General features: G+C 54.2%; 1 protein-coding gene across 5 annotated transcripts in view; it reads right to left on the bottom strand.

Annotated features, from left to right (window-relative positions):
• Positions 1-17,711, bottom strand: part of TRAPPC9 (trafficking protein particle complex 9) — a 391,636-nt gene that overhangs the window by 128,339 nt on the left and 245,586 nt on the right. The window contains exon 20 of one of the 5 annotated variants that reach the window (XM_018058611.1): positions 2,658-2,754. The exons of the other annotated variants lie outside the window; for them this stretch is intronic. Coding sequence (XP_017914100.1) covers positions 2,682-2,754 — 73 coding nt within the window. The 3' untranslated portion in view covers positions 2,658-2,681. Of the gene's footprint in view, positions 1-2,657; positions 2,755-17,711 lie in introns of those variants that run through there. 5 annotated transcript variants of the gene reach the window in all.

A 17,711-nucleotide genomic window follows, 5' to 3' on the forward strand; every position in this document is an offset into this window, starting at 1 on the left:
TATACCAATAGAATCTTTGGATTTCTGTTTCCTTGAGATCTTCCTTAAAAGGGTATGGGGTGGGGGGTTTCCTGAGATGGATAAGTTGGGGAAATGCTATCGAATACATAGCCAATTCCCCCTCTAAGATATTTACAATGGACAGTAGTGTCTTAAGTATTCTGAGACTTCCATTTAAAAAATAATGGAATTTTTTTTTCCCATTGTTACTATGAACATTTTCAAACATATAGCAAAGTTAAAAAATTTCACAATAAGGACTGGTAAACCCACCACCTAGCTTCTATTATTAATAGTTTGCTATACTTGTTTTATTGCATATCTTTAACATATTTATCTATTTACCCATCTAGTAATTCATGTTCTGTTCATGCATTTTAAAGTAAATTGCAAACATCAGTATACTTCCCCCTAAAAACCTTGGCACATATACCATTAACTAGAGTTTAATGCACACAGTTTCTCTGTGTGATTTCATGACTTGCTTCTGTGGCCCAACATACAGTCCACCCTGGTGAATGCAGCTGTACACTTGGAAAGGAGGTGTACGCTGAAGCTGTTTGCTGCAGTGTCCTCTAAATACAGTTAGGTGGTGGATAGCACTATGCCACTCACTTCTTCATTAAATTTTTTTAATCTTTTGCTCTAATACTTTCCTCACTTCTGAAAGATCTTAAAATGCCCAGTCGTGACTGTGGAATTGTCTGTAACCCCTTCCAGCTAAAGGTAGGTTTTGTTTTGTGTTCTTTGAAGCTCTGTGATTACACACCTGCACACTTACGATGACGATGCCCTGCTCATGGACTGACTGCTTGGTCATCATGGACTTCCTTCTTTATCTTTGGTGATACTGTCTTGAAGGGTATTTAGTGATAGTAATACAACCACTCCACTACGGTAACGTAACTGCACTGTTTGCAGGGGGAGGCTTTTCAGTTCATTTACTTGAACCCTCCTACATAAACCGCATCCCTTCTAGACCAAATACACTTGAATTTTGCTTTTCTGTCTCTTGTAACAGCCTCTGGCTATTATCTTTCTCTTGTGCTCTCTCTCTATATATATATGCACATACCACATATGTAAGTTAAATTGATCTGTTAACATTTTACCTACATTTCTTTACATTTGTTAGTGTAACCTAAGGGATTAAAATATAATTTTAATTTTTTATGATCTACTTAAAAGATCATATCATTCCATATAAAATGAACTCACGTGGGTTCATTTGCCCCACCTCTTTTCTTTCTGCTATCCCTGTCATACATACTAAGCTCATATACATTGTTAACCACATATTAAAAAAATTTTTTAAAGAATTCCTATGTATTTAAAAGAAAGAAGAGAAAAAAGTACATAACGTTTGCCCAAGTGTTTAGGGTTTCTGGCGGTGCTCACTTTTACCTGAATAACCAGGTCCACCTGGCTCTGTCTGCCTTTAACCTGAAGAACTTGCTGAAGCATTTCTTGCAGAAGAGGTGGTAGTTTCCTAGTTTTCCTTCATCGAAATGTTTATATTTTGCCTTCATCCTGAAGGATGTTTTCACTGGCTATAAGAACTTCAGCTGACAGCTCTTCCCTCTCTGTACTTTAAAAGTACTGTTCAGCAGGGGTTCTGGCTTCCACAGTTTATGACGAGAAACTAGCAGGGATGTAAACGGGTATTTCTCTGTAGTCTTTTGTTGCTATTTGCTGAGTGTATGACAAACCCATGCCCTGAGCCCAGGTGGGGCACAGACACCCGGGCCCTGAGCCCAGGTGGGGCACAGACACCAGGGCCCTGAGCCCAGGTGGCCAGAGTCGAGCCTGGCACTGCAGAGCCGCATTCTGCCCATGTCGGCCGTCTGCTTGGCTGCTCTGCCCCGTGACTGTTGCTGAAGTGGTCCTAGGCAGCCACAGCTGGGACCACCAGCCCGATGATATTCACCTGCCAGGGTCTCTATCTCTGGGGTCCCATCATGGGGGTCCCAGGCATGCCCTATCTCAGCTGGCAGCCCTAAGCAGGGCTGAGGGACACGGGGATGCCCCACCTCTCCCTGGGGACACACTGATGTCCCACCCCACCCCACCCCACCCTGGGCACTGGCTGGCCTCTGCACCCTGCTGCACTGCCCCTGGGGCGAGGCCCAGATGGATGTTCTCAGTAGCCGTTCCCCTGCCGAGTGGGCTGGGCCTACCAGAGAGCCAGTGATGGGAGGCCCGTGTCTGTCATCCTCCTGGTGAGGACAGGGATGCGGAGTGCCTCCCCAGGGCCCCTTCGCTTGCCGTGAACACCCTGCAGTGCATGCGTGGGGGCAGCCACAGCCTCAGTCCTGCCCCCAACTCCTTCGGCCTGACTCCTCTGCTCACATCCTCCGGGGATGTGGCTCAGGAGCGAGTGCCTGGAGCACCCCACGGCCTGGAGGGAGAGGCTCCCTGGAGCTGTGAGGCTGGGGCAGGGAAGGGGCTTTGCCAAGGTGCCCACACCCGCTCTGGGCAGCGTGGCCTCCTGGGCGACAGGGGAACTGCATCCCCTGCCCTGGGCATGGGGGGCCTGGCTGGAGCGCAATCCTGCCACGTCCCCACCAGCCATGTGCCACGGCACAGCTGGGCACGGCTCCCCGGCTCGCCTGAACACAGGCCTGCAGTTCCTCTGAGTCGGGGCTCTCCTTGGGCATGGTCTGATTCATCCGCATTTTTATTTATTTTTTCCCCATTTCATCATGATGCTTCATTTCCTTCCATCTGGCACTATGAGACTCGCACGGTATGAAACTGTAAAAGGAAGATGATGAAGATGATAATGGTGGTTGGAAGGGATAATGGCAGAAGTTCCCCAATTAAAATAAATTTTAGCTTCAGTTTCTTTCCCATTTCACTGTCCAGTAATTTGTATCGATGCAGAAAGAGGTGGCAGAGGAGTTAAGAAAAGCTCAGCTGGAAGAGCTGTTCAGATGAGAGATTCTGGTCAGTAACGAGACCTGGTGCCAGGGTGGATCCACCAAGGCGGTTGCGTGCCAGCCAAGAGAACTGCCCGGGAGTCCGAGCAGAGGGCTGGCCGGCCTTATTCAGCTCAAAGATACATTTGGCCTGCCTCCTCTTAAAATATCTCAAGTCACTGTTTTAAATACAGGAACGTTTTGGATATTCAGTCGAGTTTCTGATTCTCTCGACAAGTCACAAGATCACGCCTCACAGGCCAGGTCCTGCAGGTCCCTGTGGGCCAGCGGCAGATGGCCGGCCCCCTCCTGCCTCCTGCCTCCTCCCAGCTCCTCGCACAGGTGGAGTCCATGCAGCGGCCACCACCCACAGCCCGCCCCTCGCTGTGACTCTGCCTCCTGGAGCATCGTTGTCACCCCTCTGAACTTAAGAGGTTTCTTCGTGGTCCTAGGGTTCAGGATTTGAAATCATGTTGGCGGTACCACATGAACAGTTATTAGATACAATCAGACGGAACGTGGAATCAGAACGTGTGAGCGCTGGGCTGGCCAGGGGCCACCCCACAGGGTTGGGGTGACATGGGACAGCCGGACGGCCGCAGATGTGCACATCAGCCCCGGAGTAGGGGCCTCTGTCCCCACCCCACCCGCAGGCCCAGGGTGGACGGGGCAGGCCTGCCCAGCAAGGGGCCTGGGAGGCTCGTGAGGGTCCCCGCAGCCCCGCCAGGCATCCTGCTCGCCCCCTGCCCCTGTGGCTGCTCCTGCCTGGCTCCCGGCGCACCCCTCCCCACCGCCCACCAAGCTGCACTCGGCTGTGTGAGCAGCCCATGCTTGGTGCCCAGCCCCAGCGGCACCTCTGTCAGGCCTCCTTCCAGGCTGGGCTCATCCTCCAGCTTCCAGGACATGTCCCGCAAAGAGAGCAGGGAGCACAGCGTGGCAGTCACCTGCCCATCTCCCTCTCCCAGGCCCTTGAGCGTAGAGACCATGTTTCATCGGCCTCTGTCCTGGGACCCTGAGAAAACGGGATTCTCCTCCTCACCTGTATCCAGAGGCTGGAGGTTGCCAAGGGCAGGGGGCAGGGAAGGAGTGGAAGTCTGAGACGAGCAGACGCACACTATTATAGACAGGATGGATAAACAACAAGGTCCGACGGCACAGCACAGGGAACACAGTCAGTGTTCCACGATAAACCGTAATGGAAAAGAATACAAAGGAATGCACGCTGAGTGAAGTCAGGCAGAGGAGGAGAAACACCGAACGGCATCCCTTAGAAGTGGAATCCGAAAAGAAATGGTACAGACGAACTCACAAACCAGAAAGAAACTAACAGACTTTAGAGAACGACCTTATGGTTCCAGGGGTGAGGGGAGGAGGATGAGGGGAAGGGACAGCGAGGGAGGCTGGGATGAACATGCACACAGCGTGATACTTAAAATGGACAACTGGTAAGGTCGTGCGGTAGCACACAGGGAGCTCTGCTCAATGCCGTGTGGCAGCCTGGGTGGGAGGGCAGTTCCAGGGAGAATGGCTGCATGGATATGTATGGCTGAGTCTCTTTGTTGTTCACCTGAAACTATCACATCACCGTTAACGGGCTATACTCCAATATAAAATACAAAGCTTTTAAAAAGAGGCTGCGGGGAGGGAGGAGAGAGAGGTCAGTCTGGGAGACATACTTTGCTCGACTGTTTTATTTCTCCTTTGGCTCCAAAAAGTACTGTAGATATGTAGATACTCCATGTCTCAAGTGATCAAGCGTTTAAGGGCCTTCCCATGAAAGCGAACTGTGTGAAATGACCGGCCCCTTTTTGCTGTTCTCATAGGATTTCCATGGAGGAACCACTGGATCAAGGCGGGGCAGCTTTGCTCTGCTCAGGCGGTGGGAGGTGGGAGCCTGGCTCTGGCTTTATCATTCTCTTTCTGGAATTTCTTTGTTGTGCCTAATTGCCAATTCCACATTGTTAAGGACTTTCTCCTTTTCATATTTTAATGGTTGTGGCATTTTCAACATGAAGCTGACAAAAATCCCTGAAAGATTTTTCTAGCTGAATCCATCTTCCGCAAGGTTGAATTCTGTTTTCAAATCCCCAAAGACCCACAGGGGTTCAGGAAGCCCACCTCTCTTCCCGCGTCTTTTCAGGGTATTTTCGCCTCATCTGGTTTCCGAGCCACGCAGGCACTGAGTCAGACGCAGGCCCGCGGGACTACCACAGTGCCGGCACCATCACCTGTGGTCAAAGGCTCCAGGGTCCCCACTCCACAGCCACCCAAGGGCAGCGGCAGCGGAAATAACCCATGACACTGACGTTCGCGTTTCCACTCCACACTCTGCCCTCCGAGCATCTGCATCCATGGCCCTTCCCACCTGGCAGGTCCTCCTCTTCCAACCCAGCAAGGAACGGACCAAGGCAGCCGACGTGAGAGACACAGGCAGGGCACCTCCACCCCGTCCCCCAGCATCTGGCCTTAACCCACCCCTACTAGCAGGCGGAAGGAAGGTGGAGAGTCTGAGAGCACACGAAGGTGTTTAGACATCCCTGCACAGGCGGAGAGGCTGGCTTCAAGTATTTCAAGTGGGAAACCAATGACGTACCTACATGATGTTCCTGAAATGGGAGGGCAGACTGCATGGAGGGGCGTCCTGTGAAGTCAACAGAAGGATGGAACCTAAAGATGAGCACTCTGTCTCGGAAGAGAGCTGGGAACAGAGGACAACCCAAAAGCCAGTGCGGCAGCAAAAGGTGAGGCAGGGTGCCAGCCACCAGCTGGAAGGCTGCCCGGAGACCGCTGAAGAAAGCCACCTACATGCCCCAAAGGGGCTGCTGGGAGCCGCCCGACGGCTGACCCAACCTCGTCGCCTCAGGAGATGACAACACTCTTACTGGGATGCTGGAGGCGGTTTTGGTGGCTGAAAAGGACTCTGCCAAGAGGGAGCAAGCGGAGGGAAAAAGCGAGATCGACAGCTGCACCCAGTGATCGTCTCGGCACTGCAGCCTTCCCTCAGGGGAGCACTGACCCCAGAGACGCTTCTCACTTGATTTTCTTTTGTGGTCGGAAACAGGCCGTCTGCATCTCTAGCAAAGACTCCCCGGGGCAGGGGGCCTGGTGGGACAGCGAACTCTGGGAGGTGCCCAGGTCAGCAATGGGAGGTGAGGTGAGGGTCCAAAGTGTCAAGGCCAAATCCAGCCCAGAGAAACATGAAGCCGCCATGGCCCCAGAGATGACAGTGCGCTCCTTGTGGGCAACGAGCACATCCAAATGGACACACAGAACAAGAAACACGGACAGGTGAACTCCACGGCTTCAGAAAACTGAAACGCACCTGGTCGGGAAACGTAGAGGGCTTTTCTTTCTTAAAAAAGAAAAAAATTCTGTACATATTTCAAATAATAATAGTACATGCACGTAAAACCAAAAAACGCAGAAGATTCACCCGTGAGTCTCTTCCTGTGAACACTGTGGCGTTTCCCTCCAGTCACGCGACCTCACGAGCCGGTCTCCCTTCTGTCAGTTGACCTGTATGCACCGCGTGTCACGTTACAGACCCCAGCTTACGCCCCACCGCCTCCACCCGTGAAGCAGTGGACACTGTCCGCATGGCAGGACAGGGCCTGGGGGGGGTGCTCGATCCTGATCCTGGGTCGTGGACTCCAGATCCTCCCAGCCTCTAGAGGCATCGCTGAGTGTCCACCGCGTGGTGAGCAGGCAGACACAGAGCCAGGGGGTCACGGACAGTGACCTGACAGCTGTGAGCTGTGGATGGCCCAAGGGCCTTGGCAAGAACCTGGCCCGGCCCCCTCCCCAGCCCGGGTCTCAGCAGCTCAGAGACGTCCCAGCCTCCCAGAGTCAGGCCCTGGGGCCTCCCGCTCCAGGCAGGGCGCTGCCTTGACGCTCATCTAGGGAGCCTGAGTCTGCTGGCATCACAACCCTCATTGTGACAACGGAGCTCAGCATTACAAATTCTACAGAAACACAGTCTGTGATGGCTGCATGACCGTCAATTATACAAACGTACCGTAATTCACTAATCACGCCCGACTGTCGGACATTCCGGTTTCTAAAAATAACACAGACATAAACACCCTTGTGCTCGCCCTCACTCTGCAGTTGAGATTTATTTTCATCCGGACAGCTTCCCAGGAGGCACTCGCTCCCTGGCTCAGAAGCTTTCAGCGCTCTTTGCTACAGGATCTCAAACGGCCCTGCATTGAGGCTGCAGCACACGGTGCCTTTATGCTCACAGAAACGCTGGCATTTCAGGGCAGGGGCTCCAGACACAGGAGGGAGGGGCACCCACAGGACCGGGACCTGTTCCTCCAGATGCTCCTAGAGGAACGCTCCCCATGGACCACGGGGAGTCCTGCCCTCCCAGGGACAAAGAGGACACAGGACAAAAGCTGACTCTGACCAGTGCCCCAAAGCCCCCTTGGTAAAGCACCCCCTCCAGCAACGTGAGGACCGACAGGAGCACCTGGAAGCTCCAGGTGCAGGGCACGGGCAGGCCCGGAGGCACAGAGGCCTGGGTGCGAACCCCGTGCCCGGACCAATAGCTGAGCTCAGACTGCAGCCTCCAGGACTGAGAAACTTCTATCGTTTCCGAGCCCTCTGGCCTGCTGTACTTCATCACGGTGGCCCGAAAACACCAAGGTCATCTCCCCATCTCAGGGTCTTTAGCGCGACCACATCCGCAGAGTTCCTTCCGCCATATATGCAAACACCTGTTCAGGTCCCGGGGACTGGAACAGGGACGTCTCTGCTCCCCACCCTTGTTAACCACCTGGTCCTGCGTTGGGCCCTGGGGGAAGAGGGACGATGAGGACAGCGTGGCCCCCAGAGTCACCACCTGCTGCGGAGAGACGCCCGTGGACCTGGTCCCAGAGCAGTGGACTCTAACAGCAGCCCGGTGCTGAGAACCGTGGGACACAGAGGAGGAGGCGGCGTCTCAAGGGTCAGGCAGCCTCCGGCAGAGAGGTGCACTGGACCAGCCTGGGAGGGCGGACACACTCCCCAGGAGGACAGAAGGGAGAAATCCATTCCCCGGGGAGAGGGCAGAGCGCCAGCCCACACTTGACTCTGCGGCACTCTCTCTCTGTCAGACACCCCAGCTCCACGCCCGTCAGGAAGCCGGGGCCCTGGGACCTAGAGGCGGGAGCCTGCCTGGCTCTCCCTGCAGGTGGCGGTGAGACCACGGAGAGGCCACGGTGCCCTCGGAGTCCTCTCAGCCCCCGCCTGCACAGAGGGGTCAGGGCTCCGAACATCTCAGAGTGCCCCCTTCCAACTTCCAGGTTTCAAAGTTTGTTAAGAGGTATTTTTCACAACAATCATTACAAATACTCAGAAGAACTGCATCTCCAAAAGAATACTAACAATATTTAAGAAAACACTAAGAGATTAAATAAGGGGGAAAAAAACAAACAAGGCAAGACTGTGTAACTTCAGGCACTCAGCAAATTCTGGGGAAAAACAATGTTTGACAGAGGCTAGATTTTTAATTTCCCTAAAATACTTTAACACTTCTACCAAGGAACTCTGCCCTTAGTGCTATTAATAGGCGCACTTGAGAAGATGATTCAGAGAAGGAGGCAGAGGAAAGCCGTCCATGACAGCATCCAAACAGTGGCGGACTTCCTCCCCAGGACAGAGCACGGAAGGACGCTTCGGGTTATGCTGATCCCAGAGGGGCAGGGCGGGGCGCTCACAGCCTCCGCTCTGCACCCCTCACTGCAGGCTGCATCTGCAGTGAGCTGCCCAGGCAGACAGGACTGTCAGTCTGTCTGTCTTTGTTCCCTGGAGGGCTCCCTCCTGCACCTCGTGACTCTAGCAGACAGCATACGGCTTATTCGTCTGCAGACCCTCAGCACCCGGCACAGGGCCTGTAGAAAGGGCAGTTAAGAACACTCCCACGTGGTCTGAAACACGCCTTCTGCAGCTGCCAATGCTAGCCTGTTCTGCTCCCTGAGTTTGCAGATTCTCCCCCATGTGATACCCTGGAAAATTCCTTTTCTTGAGCAAAACACCTGGAGAGACATCAGGTCCTCTGCGCCCCATCTCCTCTGAACAGACTGGGACAGGCACACGCCTCTCAGGTCCAGAGCTGTGGAACATGGGCTAACAAGGCAGGCCTCAGGTCCCGTTTAGCAGAGACAGTGCCTCCACGGATTTTTTATTGTCAGAACTACTTATCAAGAACAAAGGTTCCCAGAGCAAAGCAGCTTGGCCTCCTGATCTCCAGGAGCTGCCCCCTCTGCCCCTGACAAGGTGTCCGTTAGTATTCAGCAACCAGAATCTCTGCTCCCTCTTCTAGAAGCATCTCCAAAACACACGGTGCAAACACAAACAATGCAATTACTTACAGAAAAGACAGAAGAGTCCCAGGGGGAGTGAGGCATCTACGTGCTAAGCAGGGAGCCTGCTGTGTGCCGAATGCAGAACAGGTTCATGGAAAATGATTAATTGGAAATGAAAGAATTTCCTCTAACCTAACCACCGTCACACAGCCAAGAAGGAAGCAAGGCTGCCCAGAGTCCTGGGGGCCGAGCAGGCTCCAACACAAGGCCTCCCAGCACGACAGCCCGAGTTCTCCTGGATGGACATTTTTGAAGAGAAAAAGGTCCCTGGAACATATCAATTCTAGGAGGAAAAACAAACAAACAAACAAACGAACTTTAAAAAGGATGCTAATAGGAGGCTGACTCTGGCCAATACACAGGAGTGCTCCCTCCAGGCCAGGCTCCGCGTTAAGAGACGAGGGTTCCAGGGCAAAGGGCTAAGGCCCCTGGCTTGATCATCTTGTCCTAGAGGGGAGCTGAACACAGGGCGAGGTCGTGCCAGGTGACCCCAGAGCAGCAGCCCAGACACCAGGGGCCCCATCCAGTCCTCACTGGACTCCCGCACGTGGGGCAGGACACACGAGGACTCTGGGCCACCTGCCCAAATCTCTCCGACGGGGGAAAGGGCAGCCATGGTTTCAGCCCCAGATGGACTCGGAGTGCCCTCACTGCAGGCTGCTGCGGCTCTATAAGCAAGTGTGTAAGGCTGGCAGTGTGATGCCCAGCGCCCGCCAGGTGTCACACACCCATCCTTCCTGGTCCCCGTGTTACCGAAGCCTGAGTGCAGAGGCTGGGCTCTCAGCCAGTGGCCTGAGTCTGACCACAGCTGCCCAGTTAACCCCGACTGAGATGACCAGGGGTTCATTTCCATGCCGAGCACACATGTGCATCACGCCAGGCAGCGTGGATATGTCTGTGTGCCCTTTCCCGCATGGCACCAGTGTGGCGCTGAGGACAAGATTCTGGTAACACCTTCTGAAACGATGGGGAGAACAAAAGAACTCAGAGTCAACTGTCACGTTATATGTTCATATGGGACAAAAGCAACCATCCTTTAAAGACAGCAAAAATCAAAGATGAAGACAAAGAAGGGTGGTCATTCCCCTTAGACACAAAGGACGTCCTTGGACCGCAGCCCCGTCCACATCTCAGCGCCCTTCCTGCAGCACTGCCCATCGACCCCTCCTTGACTCCAGGCTGTCCTGTGACTCGTTTGACCAACGCAATGTGCAGAAGTGACACAGGCCACGTCCAAGCAGAGAGCTCCCCAGCTGTCATGTGGCCTGTCCCTTTCCCTATTTCTCTCCTCCAAAGCAGCACACAGCTCATGAATGAAAGCAAAATGGAGCAGAGCTAAACTGTGGTGCTCACAGAACCTGAACAAGAAACAAACCTTTCTGTTTACTAAACAGCTAAGATTCGAGGTCTTTTATTACTGCAGAGAAACAGCCTAAACTGAATGATACAGAAAGTGATCCAATTCAGCTCCTAGGCGGGGAGTCAGCAGAGAGCGGCAATGAGAACGTGACCCCCGCCCAGAGGCGGCTCCCAGGGCAGGGACAGACGTGCCAGGGAATACGGCTGTCACAGCAGGAGATGCAGAGGACACGCAGAGAAGCAGCAGGAGGAGCAGGGAAGCCCAAAGCTCCCAGGATGAGGAGCGGATGCGCAGGCTGGGTCCAGAGGGGCCCTCCCAAACACAGCAGGGCGGCCCGAGCCCCCGCCAGGCCCTGTGCTATTTCACTCCAGCGCTTTCTCCTTTTTTCCCTTCTGCTATGGAACATCAATTGGGAACTGGGTGATGAAAGAGGCAGAAAGGAGTGCTTTGTTTCTGGCTTTTAAAAATGCAGGACAATTCCGGCAAAAATAAACACTCTTAACCGTATATGCTCATCAGTCACGCTTCTTGGTATCCACACAAAGGAGCTAAAAACTTATGTCCACACCAAACCCTGCTCATGGACACTCAGTGCTAAAAAGAAATGAGCTATCAAGTCATGAAAAGACGTGGAGGAAGAACCTTCAGCGCGTTGTCACTAAACAACAAAAGTCAGCTCGAAAAGGCGACATCCTGTATGCTCCCCATTCTGTGACCTTCTGGAAGAGGCAAAACTAAGGAGGCAGGAAGAGGACCAGTGATTACCAAGGGTCAGCGGGGAGGGAGGGATGAACAGGGGAGCCCAGGGGACTTCGCAGTGATGGATACATATCCTTCTACCTTGGTCCACACCCACAGAACACACGGCAGCAAGCATGAAACACACACAGCAGCCCCTGGTGAGCAGCCAGTCTGGGGGGTGGGGCACAGACGGCGTGCGCATGCGCCCTTCTCTTTACACTCAACTGAGAGACTCGCGGCCTCTGCCCAGTGACCCGACTACCCCCCACCTCTCGGGTGCCCGTGTGCTGCTCTGATCCTCCTCTGGTGCCCCCTCTGCACTGGTCCAGCATCCAGCCCTGCCCTTGACCTATTTGACTGTCCAGTCACTGACTCGCCTTTCCCTCCCAACACCCTCTGGGTCCCCTGAGCCAATGTCCTGTAACACCTGCATCTCCAGTGCCTGGAGAGGACGGACGCTCTCGACTCACAGGCAGAAGCACCCACGGAGCCGGCGGAGGGCGGAGGGTGGGGGGTGCTCACGGCAGCAGGCCTCCCACGACCTGGTGCAAACCCCAGCTCGGACACCTGCCCGCACCCAGACTCTCACCAGCCATCACCCCTTCCAGTCACTTCCTATAAGGTCAATCTGACCCTCTCCTGCCTTGAACTCTCTCGTGACCATCCCTTCCCCTCCAAGGACGGACATGGCTTTGACCGTGGCTCACACAGGAGGATTTCAAGCCAGCAGTAAAGCTGTCATTTGTCCTGCAGGTTGAAACTGGAAAACCCAAATGACACAGACATGTTCAAATGTGCCCATCGTTAAAAATGTACTAAGACTCATTTCCTTCCACCCTGGCATCCAAGGCCCACTAAGTTCAGCCCAGACAAGTCCACTGCTACCTCCCTCTGCACTTAGGCACAGGAAACACCCACCTCTCCCATCCTAAGCTCCAGTGAGCTGTTAATCAAATGGGAAAGATAACCCTTGCCCTGGAGAAACACAAAGAGTGACCAGCTTCCGTTGGTTTTGGAGGGGGCAGCATAATGTAGAGCAAACACACACAGACGCTGCTCCAGCTGATCCGGACTCCCTCCACTCCCGTCAGCTCCCGTGGACATCCAGGACGCTGCCTTGCCCCTGGGGGCCGCAGCCTGGTCCTGCTAGACCCCGAGCCACTCAGCTCCAGGGCCGCGCCAGCTCCCAGAGGCAGCGGCAAGGCTTCCCCATCCCACCGGGCCTGAGAGCCCCAAACGGCACCAGTGTTCCCCTGATGTCTCTGCCTGAGCAGCTGTTGAGCCTTAATTATCTGACGAGCGGGGTGACTTAGAGCACAGAGACACAGACACAGAAAACGGCTGTACTTCTTCATCTGGTCATTTTCCAAACCCCAGACAGAAAATGCTTCTGATGTGCTTCATCCTGAGCTTATGAAAAACAGTCAGTGAGTTTTCTTAATGTTGACTGATCCGCTGGGGATGAAAAGGCATGCGTGTGGGGTGCAAGGTTAGATAAGAGGAAAAGATCTAATAATAATGGTTCCATCACAGAAAACAGATAAGCCAGACACCAATGCCTTCTGATGGAGATTCTTTGCAAAAAAAAAAAAAAGAACCTTGGGAGTATGATGAAGCCTCTAGAGCTTACTACCGATTTAATGAGGAATAAAGAAAAAGAAGTCAGTCACGGGTGCAAGGTCACCACCATCAGAGGCACCGAACCGGCCACGTCCCCACCTGGGGGCCCTGATGTGGCCCATGGACAGTGAGAGAGACAGGTGCACAGGGAACCCACAGACTCAGAACGGACTGGGTGGTAATCAACCTCCTGAATTCTGACTGCAGGGTTTAGAACACAAACGACACCAAGGTCACTGGAAATGTATGCCTTCGCATCAAGGAACTGTTTGTTTTTAAACATGGTACGGCACTGTACTTAGGTTTTTAAAAGAGGCTCCAATGTTGACGATGTTTATTTTAAAACATGATATGGCATTGCAGTTCAGTTTAGTTCAGTTCAGTCGCTCAGTCGTGTCCTGCTCTTTGTGACCCCATGAACCGCAGCACGCCAGGCCTCCATGTCCATCATCAACTCCCAGAGTTTACCCAAACTCATGGCCATTGAGTCAGTGATGCCATCCAGCCATCTCATCCTCAGTCGTCCCCTTCTCCTCCTGCCCCCAATCCCTCCCAGCAGCAGAGTCTTTTCCAATGATTCAACTTTTCGCATGAGGTGGCCAAAGTACTGGAGTTTCAGCTTTAGCATCATTCCTTCCAAAGAAATCCCAGGGCTGATCTCCTTCAGAATGGACTGGTTGGATCTCCTTGCAGTCCAAGGGACTCTCAAGAGTCTTCTTCAACACCACAGTTCAAAAGCATCAATTCTTTGGCGCTCAGCTTTCTTGACAGTCCAAGTCATTGCAGTTAGGATTTTAAAAAGCACTCCAGTGTTGATGATTAAAACGTTTACAGATGAAATACGAGGTCGCCTTGAATCTGCTTCAAAATAACACAAGAACACGGGGAAGCTGGTGAGGGAGAGATGGGAGAGATTGCCCATGAATCACTAGCGGTAGAAGCTGGATGAGAAGTCCTCTTATGGGCACCTTCTGCACATGTTTGAAGTGTCCACATGAAAGTCTCCCAGTGAAAGAAAGAATAAGGACACGCCCCTTCCCTGCAGCTCCATCACTGAAGTGGCCCAGCGGACCCCGCTGGGCTTCTTCCGCCCCTTTGGCAGGAAAGCCGCTCTAGGACCCACACGGTGTGCTGTCCAGACACATGAGGGGCTTATCTATTCCCAGGGACCCAGCGGTGGGGTTCCCAGCCGGACCAGCAGATGCCGGGCCTCTGAGGGGGCAGAGGTTCCCCGCAAGGGAGGGCGGGATGAGACGGGGAGGCCTGAGAAGTAAACAGGGTTGTCATGAAATTTAATTTTAATGGTTTGATAATTAAGCAAAAATACAATAATTATCATATCTTAATTCTTCCAGTAAATCTGCTGCTGGGGACGCTGTATTTTCTTAAGGAAGTTTGCGATGTTTCAGTCAGAAAGCGTTCCATGGTTTCTGGCCATCTTCTGAAACTGGAGGTGGAGGGACACCCAGGCCTGGGGATACAGCCTAAAGCGGAGTAGGTGACTCCCGAGAAGAGGTGTGGGGGCAACTGGGCAGCTTCCACCAACAGCATGGCCGTGACCACGCTCAGAGGCGGCAGAAACAAGCACAGAGCCTGTACCTTGAGGATTAAAGGCGAGTGCCTGTGAAAATGGGATCCTCTTTCCAACACCCCTCAGGGAGAAGTGAACGTCACTACAGGCACCTACCTAGCTTCAAGTCCTGAGGACACTCTCAATGTCACGACCGATGCCGTGGAGCCCCAGGAAAGGCAATCGGTGCAGACCAAGCATCACAAACCGTGTTAGGCGGAAGTGAGGTGAACAAATGGCCCTTAATTACAGAATTAATGTATCAACCGGGCCACAGAGCCACAGATGAGTCACTGATTTCCAAAGGACCTTTCACAGGAAAAGATGAGGAAGGCGAAAGGTACTTGCTCCATCCATTTGCTGAAATGCTGTCTTTTAAATTACAAGATGAAAAGAGATCTCTCTAAGAAATACGGGGATTAAGAGTGTTATTTCCAGTTTAGAAGCTCGAATATTCAGCCTATGACGCAGTCCCTCATGCCCCACACCAGACACTCAGGAAAACGCTTGAATCCCTCAGCACCCTGGAAGTCGCAACCCAGCCGGCCCCTCCCCGACCCCCCTCCCCGCCTGGACGGGTGACAGCGGATTAGTGCTGCTCACGGCTTGCCTAAGGCTGCACAGAGAGAAGGAGGACACAGGGACAAAACCCGCTCCCCTACGCCTGCAGCCATCCCGGTGCTCAGCCACGGGGTCAGGCAGACCTGAGTCCCCACCAAGTGCCTCCGATCTGACCCAGGCTGCCTGTCTGTAACCCGTGGACAGACGTCCTCGTGAGAGGGTACTAAGAGGACAGAGCACCAAAACCGCTCCAAGCAGCCAGGGCTCAGACACCGCACTCCGCACTCAAGGACGCGTTACTCTTGTCCTGGGCACACCTTCCTACCCGGAAGGGGTGGGGGAGAGACGCAGGCACCCCAGCAGCCCAACTGGAGCTGGCCCCTCTCCCATGCAATGCCCCAGGTGCCCCAGGATGCCAGGGCTCCACCAAGGGCAGCCTCACAGCTACGCGGCTTTCAGGGACAGCTTCTTGCTGAAGGGGAGGCTGTGCCACGCTCGACGATCACACCAGAGTCTGAGGACCGCTCACCACTGGGGGGCGGGAGGCCCGCCCTGCCCAGCCCAGGGTGGCCGAGCCTGTCCAAGGGCAGCCCACGTCAGCGCCCGGGGAGGCTGAGCTGTGCTGGAGCCGGCTCCACACGGCGCGGGAAGAGCCTGGCGGGGGTTGAGCTCAGGACTCCAGGGGATGGGGGGAGTATGGGGCTCCGAGGGGACAGAGCCTGGAGGGACGAGGACCGCAGCCCAGTCTCGGGGTGTCCCATGGCCGCCAGGCAAGGTCCACCCACCACAGCTTCCTCCCCCAGAGCAGCTCCATCAGACCAACCGCCTGGGACCCCTCCACGGAGACGGAGCACGTGTCAGAACCAGGCAAGGCTGGAGAGTTCTAGAGGGCGGCCACGGGGACTCCTGCGTCCCGCAAACACAGGACGCCCATGGGCTGGTAGGTCCAGGGGAGCAGCAGCAAACTGGCTCCCCAGACAGGCGGGGCATCGTGAGCTTGGCTGTACCCCACCCCTACACAGCCTGGCTGCCCGAGACCCTTGCCACGCTGTCATCATTCCCTGGCCAGGGAGGGTCCTGAGTTACTCATCCTGACGCAGGCTCCACGGAGCATGTTCTGGAAGCACCGATATTTATTGAATGAATATTTTATGAATGAATAAAGAATGTGTGCGTTAGGAGCATTGAGAAATGAGGACTTAAGCACAAAGCTTAACAAGGAAGAAGCCGGAAGCGCAAGAACAAACTGTGCTGGTCTGTGAATGGGCTCGTTAACATTGCGGAGACTTCCGGCGCCGCCAGGAGTGAGTCAACCTCAGAGCAGGCTCGGCCATCTGCACATTTTTTAAAAGCAGGTTTTATTATTGGTGTCATGAGACGGCCTGAATGGTGCCCTCTGGGGTCTCAGCTTGCGTCTCGACAATGCAGATGGTCTCCTGCGCCACTTGGAGACCAGCACGGGGCCCAGGCAGCTGCTGGTGGCCTTGACCCCAAGCATGGGGCAGAGCCCCAGGAAAGAGCTGTGCTTACGCCCCAGAGCCAGAGCATTCAGCGCCACGGCCTCCACGCAGCAGCACCTGGTCCCCGCACGCAGCCACATGGCCAAGAACCCGCAAGAACAGCAACTGTCAGGCGGGGCGGATCCTTCCGCTCAAGGGTTAGGTGGTAAAGCCCTCCCGACTACCAGCCCTGAACAGGACTGGGCATTCCTGGGTCATCAATGGGGGCATCAGACGGCCGCACCCTGGGAGCGACCTCGTGTGGATCAGCACGAGATGGGTGAACGGGCACGCGGGAACTGGGCACGAGGCGCCATCGGAGGGCGAGACCTGACCACACTCAGCTCCAAAGCATGACGCTGACTGCGAGTGACTAAAGGACACACAGAAAGAGACACACGATGCGCAACCACTTACACCATCCAACAGACGCCTCTGAAAACAGTGCTTCCTGGGGCCGTAAATAGACATGACGTAGTAGTGAAGGGGCACGTGATGCTGCCACGCCCTGGAGGCACGGAGACCCCCAGAGGAGGAAGCGGAAGGGAGCTGGGGTGAGGGGAGTCAGGCTCCGCAGCTCTTTCGTTTGCTCATTTCTTCCCAGTGTTTTCTTATGAGTTGAAAGAATTCCTCAGAGAACATTCTCTCCCCATTGTATGACATATCCCATAACTAACACTTCACTCTGTTTGACCAGCTCACTCCATCCGCCTGCCCAGCCCCCTGCCAGGAATCTAACTCTTCAGGCATTCCCGAGGCTGGCGCAGCTATCTCGAGACACCACCCAAGTCCTCCGAGAGGCAGAGTTCCACACGTGCCGACGGTTTCCCTTTTGAAACAAAACCAACTTAACGGTGGGACACACAAATCTTAAGTGCACACTGGCTAGATCGTAGCAATGGCAAAACGCCTGTGTAACCCACCCCCAAATATCGAGTCACACAGCACGACCATCACCCGGACAGGCCCTGTGCCCCTTCCCGGTCAGAGCCCACCCCGTCCTCTCCGCAAGCAATGCTCTGCTTTTGCCGTTGTCCCAGCAGAGTCTTGCTGGTCCCGGGGTCTCAGATGCCTGAGCCACACTGTGTCAGGCAC

This window comes from Capra hircus, chromosome 14 (genome assembly GCF_001704415.2).
Source record: "Capra hircus breed San Clemente chromosome 14, ASM170441v1, whole genome shotgun sequence".
NCBI classification, from domain to species: domain Eukaryota; kingdom Metazoa; phylum Chordata; class Mammalia; order Artiodactyla; family Bovidae; genus Capra; species Capra hircus.